This window comes from Branchiostoma belcheri, unplaced genomic scaffold (assembly GCF_001625305.1).
Source record: "Branchiostoma belcheri isolate BF01 breed outbred unplaced genomic scaffold, Haploidv18h27 scaffold196, whole genome shotgun sequence".
NCBI lineage: Eukaryota > Metazoa > Chordata > Leptocardii > Amphioxiformes > Branchiostomatidae > Branchiostoma > Branchiostoma belcheri.
The window spans coordinates 375,150-383,543 of NW_017803446.1; the positions used below are offsets into that span (position 1 = coordinate 375,150).

The following is an 8,394-nucleotide window of genomic DNA, read 5'->3' on the forward strand; positions in this document are numbered from 1 at the left end:
CTGGTCTCTCAGTCACTGACGAAAGCTAGTGGATACTAGCTGAAACATCTGACGTTTTCAAAATCATATCCAGTTGCTTGAGTAACTGTTTTTTTTTGGCTATCGTATTACCTGGATGTCTAACCTTCATCGACGTACCCCACTACATGTATATGCTATATAATTTCTCCTTCCCAGGTGAAGCTTGCTGAGAAACAGACCAGCCCTCCTGACTACCTGACAGAGGCAGAACTGATCAGTCTGATGGAGAAACACGGCATCGGTACAGACGCCAGCATACCTGGTGAGGCTCAGGACTGTGTTTGTTTCTTTATTTATTAAGATCTCCATTAGTATGGAAGTTAACTCCATACTATTCTTCCTGGAGTCCAGCAACATAAAATGAAATTACAATAATAATGATAATAATGATGATGATGATGATGATGATAATAATTCCTTTAGCAATAATAATAAATAAAACTTACAAATCATACTGAAATTATCACAAACTTGAAACAGAATCAATCATAGAGAAAAAAAAATGAATTGGAGATCAGAGGTCAAATATGTATGAAATAAATTAAAGTAATAATTGATGTACTTTACAATCAATACAAAATTGAAGTACCAAAACAGTAAACAAATATTTGAACTGACATAAATAATAACTTGTTGAGCAAGTCTTGTCTAACAAGCATCAATTAGAACATAGACCACACCAACTTAATTTTATGGATGACATCCCCTGAAGACCCCCAAACTAGTGTGCGCGGGCGAATAACAAAAAATTCCGACCGAAAATAAAATGTTACAAAACCACAGGAATATAAAGCAGGTATTGTGAATTTGCGGCAGTACATAGCGACGTATACGGCAAGCCGGCACATGCTGGCTTTTTGTGTAATTTATGAATCGGCACTGTACGTAATGGAGCTTCGGTAGCCTGGGTGCCGTCCTCCAGAGTTACCACCGGCTTGGTATCGTCACTAACTACCATGGACTACCCAGGCCTAGAGCCAGGCCAGAGCCTCAGAGGACGTGACCTTTTTTTTTTTTGTAGGCAAAAATCAATGTGCATGTGGATGTCATCCATAAAATTAAGTCGGTATGGCTCTTGGTGGCAAATGTGCAGATGTTGGCACATTGACGCATTTTTAATTGGCACGCATTTTGACAGAATAGCCAAAGAGGCTCAGTGGGCATCACTCCACTGTCAGGGAAGTCATGTAAAGTGCCTTTCCCAAGGCCACAGTGTCAGGGCATGGTAAGTATCAAACCCAGGACCTCTTGGATCTGAGTCCAACGCTTTAACCCCTGCGCCACCGGCGCAATTTGGTTTACCAGAGCACAATACATTACACATTAGTCAAAGTGAATTTCAGGCCCTGTGTAGACACAGTGGATTAACAACCCAGACTGTCCCTATGGCCTCAAAAAGACTGTGAGACTACCTTTACCTTTTAAAGTTAAATGAATATTCACCTCCAAAAGGTAGACAATCAACCCAAGGTGAAGCATCTGTCCATTGAAATTTGATCAGTCTGAATTTGTCTACATCATTTTCCAGTGCACATCAACAACATCTGCCAGAGAAACTACGTGACAGTTGGAGGGGGAAGGAAACTGATCCCAACCCCACTGGGCATCGTGTTGGTACACGGGTATCAGAAGGTGAGGGTCTTACTACAAAGGTCACATTTGCAAACTAAGTAAAATGTTTACCTTCTTTAGTTCACATGGTCTACTTCAACAAACTACATAACTAATGTCTTGTATTGTATTGTATTGTTATGTTTTAATTTTATTCGTAAGGCATAGGAAAAAGAAATGTTGTCTTTCCTGTTTCAGTCCTGACAAAATTAGGGTTGGTAGGTAGGGATTATCTATTTTTCTTTTTTTTCAGGCACTACAGCACAGGTGTCGCTGCTACAGAATGCATTCCCAAATATACAATATTTAAAATATTTACAAAAATGCGTGATATGTCATGTGTGCGTGATATGACTTGGCTGTGTAAAAAGAGTGTCTTTAGGCCACACCAATTTAATTTGTTGGTTCTCGGATTCGCCTCTTCATTTTTTCCTGATTTGCAAAAAAAAATTCTGGTTCTGAATCAACTCAAAAATGCTCATATTTAGCCCTCAACTGTTGAGGAAAGTCCTTTTCTTCCTACAAATGTACTTGTTACAGTTTTTCCATCTATCAATAAATGCAGTGGTTTGATTAAAAGTTCAAAATTCATTTTGTTTAAATTTGAACCCAGCCTTTTGTGTTGACTTCATAGCTCCTAGTCCTATCGAAGCATTTAGCAATTGGGGCTATAATAGGATGACCTGTTTTTATTAGGCTATTAGGCCACACCAATTTATTTTCTTGGTTAACGGATTTTTCCAGAAAAATAATGGAGCGGGCGGGCGAAAAAAAAATAAAAATAAAAACAGGCCTAGGCATCCTATTATGGCCCAAAATGGTATGATAGGAGCCATGAAGTCAACACACCAGGCTGGTTCAAAATTTAAACAATGAATTTTTAACTTTTAATGGTAGCACTGCATTGAAAGATGGAATGACCATAACAAGTAGTAAGAAAAGGACTGTTTTCAACTGTTCAGGGCAAAATATGAGCATTTTGCAGTTGATTCTGAATTTTTATTTTTATTTGCAAATCAGGAAAAAATGAAGAGGCGAATCCGTTAACCAAGAAATTAAATTGGTGTGGCCTTAGTACATGTGTACCTGTTTTTATCTTTTTTTTTTCTCCTGTGGCTTCATATTTTTTCTGAAAAACCTGAGAACCAACAAATTAAATTGGTGTGGCCTTAGGTCGTATTCTATACTTTTTTGGTACTATGTTCATAAGTTGTTGCCATGCATTGTACCATGTGCAATTGTCATGCAATAAAGTTCTTCTTCTATCATGTATTCGTACAACACTGTAAATATTGAAATATTATATATTTGAATGAACTCTGGCTTCCAACCATACTGAGTTATATTTTTTATACTGTCATTAGCCTAGGTCATGGATGGTAAGTATAAGAGATTTCTGTGATTTGTGACTTTATTATGTTATGATGTGTGTATGTTTATGTATGATGTATGTATTTCATAATGTGGGGCCCGACATCAGCTCTGATGCTGCCAGGACTTCCACTGTATTGCAGTGTTGGCAATTTAAATAAATAGATTTAATGTATTTCTCCAGATTGACCCTGAGCTTGTGCTGCCCCACATGCGGTCAGCTGTGGAGACCCAGTTGAACCTGATTGCGCAGGGGAAGGCTAACTTCCACGCCGTGCTGCAGCACGCTCTGGACATCTTCCGCCTCAAGTTCCACTACTTCGTGGACTCCATCTCTGACATGGACCAGCTGTTTGAGGTGTCTTTTTCTCCCCTGGCGGCCAGCGGAAAGCCTCTGTCAAGGTACATGTAGGCCACATTAAATTTTGCGTTGCGCAGTAGAGGCCTCAAAATGGGAACACGATTGTAGTGCCTACTCTGTTAATACCTTTGAAAACCCTTTTTTTCTCTTGAAAGTTTTGGTCCATTTTTGGGGTCTAAACTTTCTTACTTTGATCAAGTTTTGTTTATTTCACCAGTTTAGTGGGCTTAATGAGAGATGTGAGTGGTTAGGTCTTGTCTGGCCAGGCGGATGGATACCATGGAAAATCAGGTCAAAGCTGAAGTTTTGTTCTATCATCAGCTGTGGCGGGAATTTGACCTGGTCGACCCCCTGTTTCCTTTCTATATTTTGCAAATTTAGGAATCAGACCCTTGTGGCTACCTGGTGCAGAAAAATGTCTGAGATTGAAGTATGGGCAAGTACTTTCATGAGGACTTCAAATAGTGTATTTAAGCATGTGTCCCTATGGCAAAATCTAATAGTATACTGTCTGCCCTGTAGTACACTCACGCTCACTCCAGGCCTCAAAATTAACTCTTCTTTTTGTTTTCTCACTCACTTACAGGGTCGAGCTTCCCTCGGTGCCAATGACTGCTCTCCATCTCTTCCTATCATTCATTTCTACCATCAGGTTTTTCCTGTCGAGCTGGGTGTCGTCCATTAATTGGTTAATATACATGTAGTTTCTGGCTGGACGACCTCGACTTCTTTTTCCATGTGTGGGCTCCCACAGTAATAACTGGTGTATGATTTCATCTTCACTTCTAGATCTGTAGCAATGTCCGATGAACTTCAACCTTCGTTTTTCTTATTGTTTCGCTCACTGTGGGTAGATTTTCATATAGTTTTTGTTTTAGTTATGTCGAAAAGAGGATGAACTGTCTCAACCTGTCATTCTACAAGTTATGTATGACTTCAACTTGAAGTCAACTTTATTTTGCTTACGTTCTGACTCACAGGCGCACTATAATTGCAGAGTAGACAGGAAATTTGGGGGGACTTTCCAGATCCAAAAGCCGTGACGTGTGCCAAAATTTTGATGACCAAACACAACCTTGATGACCAAACACAATAGTATGAAAACCGTACATATCCCTGTTAAAACCATAAAAAATCCTGGCCTTGTGCAGGTACCGTATGTTCTGCCGATGTGCTTATTTTACCATACGTTGTTCTCTGTTTCGTGCTTGCATGCACGTGTATGCTGAGGCTTGTGCCTCTGTCCTGTGGATACACGTAATGTAGCAAGTAGAAATTCTCTCTTACATTGTCGATCCATCCCTTCTACATTTCAACCTGTCATTCTGCCTGTTTATCTTTTTACCACATGCCCACATAATTGCTGTCAAACTACTCTTTGTACAAACTTGTATATTTTACAAGAACTATATTGTAGAGTGGAACTCGTTGCCACTAAGCACAGTTGGGGTATCATGACTAGAAAGCTTTAAACAGCTCCTGCAATTTAATGATTGGGATTGAGTGAAACAGGTCGTTCGGTGTAGTATAGCTAGCTGCTGCCATACCACGTGCCTTCAAAGCTGGTGTGTTATGCCGAAGAGTGGTTATACCAGTTATACTGATACATATACATGTAAAATACAACACGGTGTATTCCGTATGGCCCGAGGTACCAGCCCGACCCAAGAAAAACGTGCCTTTTAATGCAAAATGGGCAAAAATTTGGTGTCCCAAAAAATGCAACAACATCAATTCCTACGTCCGAATTTCGTGTTCAAATTTTCGAAAGGGGTGCAAGCGGTCAGGGCGAAACACGTTCGAATCGTTCTATAAATAATGGAACATTTGGGAGCCCCGGGCCATAAGCGTTAAGAACCCCCGGGCCGTACCGCTAGTTATCACACGGGCCGGAACACACGTATCGAACGTAATCGCGGCCCAGGTAGGACATAAAGATACAGACACACCAGCAAACATTAATGCTACCTTTTACCACAGATGCGGGAAGTGTCGCCGGTTTATGAAGTACGTCCAGGCCAAGCCCAGCCGCCTGCACTGTGCCACCTGTGACGAGACCTACAACCTCCCGCAGGGCGGCACCGTCAAGCTGTACAAGGAGATCAAATGTCCCCTGGACGAGTTTGAACTGGTCCTGTTCTCCACAGGGTCAAAGGGCAAGGTGAGAGGTCAAAGGGTAGGGGTGTGATGGGGACAAAGTTCAAAGTTCAACTTTGAAACTTGAAGTAAAAATGAAATACGTTACTCGGTCATCACATTTAAACAAAATACCTTTTTTGATTATTTCTTCAAAATAAAATTTCTCTTTGGTAAGTCATACCAAATTTATGATTGTCTCGTATGTGCATTTATTTCTCACGTGAAACGCATGTAGGGTTTTGTGTAATTAGAATATTGTGGTGTGTTATCATAGATATCCACAGATGACTTTCTTACAACTTTCAAATGCGATTTACACGAATTCTAGATCTGCTCAAGAAATAAACAAGTTATAACCATGTGTGTAAAAAATGTGGGAAGGGAAGTAGAGAGAGTTCTGTCCCATAGGATACCAGGCTATCATGTGGGGTCATGTGGCCTAGCGGTAGTGTCTTCGGCCCAGACTCAAATGGTCAAATGTTCAAATCCTGCCCAATGCCACCAATCTTGTGCCCTTGGGAAAGGCACTTAACACGACTTCCCTCACCTCACTCAGGTGGAGAGGAGTACCTAGCTTTGGCTAGTGACGTCTCTCGGATAGGACGTTTAATGGAGGTCCCGTGTTTGGGGAGAGCCACACCCCATGTATATTAAAGAACCCACCGCACTTATCGAAAAGAGTAGGGGACCTTCCCGGTGTGAGTGGTTCAAAACCTTACAGTCTGGTCTCAGGGTTGACATCTTTGAAAAGGTGACAGTCACCTGTTATCCTTTCACAAAATTATTGTGGTCAATCATCATAAAAAAAAAAATTAGAAAAAAATATCATGTACAATCTGTTAGTATACCCCCTCTATTTCAGACCTACCCCCTGTGCCCCTACTGCTTCAACCACCCCCCCTTCCCGGACATGAAGAAGGCGATGGGGTGTAACCAGTGTACCCACCCCACCTGTACCCAGTCTCTCATCAACAACGGAGTGGCCCAGTGTGTGGAGTGTGAGGACGGAGTGCTCGTTATGGACCAGACATCCGCACCAAAGTGGAAAATGGCCTGCAACAAGTAAGTCCTGTTCATCATCATACAAAATTGCGGGTGGCGTAGCTGTAGCGTGTTCGGCCCATTTAGCCTAAGAGGTCCCGGGTTTGAATCCTGCCCGGTATCACCGATCTTGTGCCCTTGGGGAAAGGCACATAACACTACTTTCCTCACTTCACTCAGGTGTAAATGAGTACCTAGCTTTGGTTAGGGACGTCCCTCGGATAGGACTTTAAATGGAGGACCCGTGTTTGGGGAGAGCCACACCCCACGCACATTAAAGAACCCACCACATTCGAAAAGAGTAGAGAACCTTCCCGGTGTGAGTGGTTCAAACCTTACAGTCCGGTCTCAGGTTTGACATCTTGAAGACATCTTGAATAGTCACCTGTTATATGAATCCTTCCACAAATGTGGTACATTGTACATCATTTAAAAAACAAAATGTAGTTATCGCTAGGCTATTTGAGCCCCCTATCCCGTGATTTAGAACTGAAATATTTTTTCTTTCATCTGAATGTATAATATTATTGTAACAAAGGGGGTTGACCTCTTATTGTGTTTGACTTTATATTTCATCATATGATCCTGTAGGTGTAGCTTCAAGCATTGTGAATGGCTTTCTAAAAGAAAACCAGGTGCTAAAGCCCCTGTTCATCATAATATTATGATTATGCTATGCATGTAAACTGGGGCCATTTTTGGAATAATAATAATTAATATATGTAGTTGTGCATGCCTTAAGATTCAGCTGTCCTGTTAGAGGGCCATATTTGGCTACTAGTATGTGTGGAAGGGACTGAAAAGAGAGGCTTAAGTCAAGTTTAGATTTGATTGATCAGGGTAACCGATACATTGTATACATGTACATGTATGTCTACTCAGTATAATTTGTTAATTGTAAATGTGAGAGCAATTCACTATACAGCTTTTGGGTACTTAATAAATTATAATTTCGTTAGTTTCCAGTACCTTGGCTTAAATATACCTTGTACATTTATGTGGTGTATTTTAAATTTCAGGTGTAATGTTGTAATCAATGTGTTTGAGAATGCTCACAAAGTGAGTGTGTCGGCCTCAGAAGACTGTGAAGAGTGTGGAGCTTCTATCATTGATGTGGACTTCAATAAGGTAATACAATATACTGAATATAGTCATTAAAATTGACTGAAAAATTAATTGATTAATAATAAATTATATAAATAAGTGACTGTTAAGCAACCAACATTGCATTTGTGTGACCATTGGACTTAATAATTCGACTATGATCATGCAAGAAGTAAAATCCTTAAGTGCACAAACATGTAAAAGAACCCAAAACAGGGATGACCTGGTGTGCTTGGTTATAAAACGGTAAAACAAAAAAATAAGCCATACATTGTACGTTACTACTATAACTTACTAGTAAATGTCTTAGCTACTTGAAGTAATTTTAAAAAGGCATTATGCTTTACTTTAATTGACCATGGCTGCTTTTAATTACCTTAACGTCAGGGCTATAGCCGGCTTGAAATTTTTTTACAGCAGCCCAGGTTCATCATCAGATTTGGGGAGGGGAGAACCATATCAAGCCTTCAAATACGCAATTTCCCGCATTTTAAAAAGGAAAGTACGGTGTTGTGAGCGGTTGTCGGTGGTCCTTAGGATATTTTAAAATTTTTCCTAAGATTTTTACCCTCCATGTAAATGGGGGGTATTGTTTTTACTCCGTTTCATGTTTGGTCTGATATCTGAAGATCGGTGAGAAGGAACTGTATGATATTTGGCAGATTGATGGATGGGGCCTTGGAGATTGTGTAGGTTGACTTTGAGCACCTGGTGATTGACCTTGGTACTGCAGTTTAAATTTTTTT

The 8,394-nt window shown here is 40.4% G+C and overlaps 1 protein-coding gene across 1 annotated transcript in view; it reads left to right on the forward strand.

The window, feature by feature from the left end:
* The window catches only part of LOC109468234 (DNA topoisomerase 3-beta-1-like), a 22,780-nt gene that overhangs the window by 13,110 nt on the left and 1,276 nt on the right, over window positions 1-8,394 (forward strand). Inside the window, 6 exon segments of the mRNA XM_019766486.1 lie at window positions 178-283; window positions 1,550-1,653; window positions 3,188-3,405; window positions 5,345-5,525; window positions 6,366-6,565; window positions 7,564-7,672. Of these exon segments, the coding sequence (XP_019622045.1) occupies window positions 178-283; window positions 1,550-1,653; window positions 3,188-3,405; window positions 5,345-5,525; window positions 6,366-6,565; window positions 7,564-7,672 (918 nt within the window).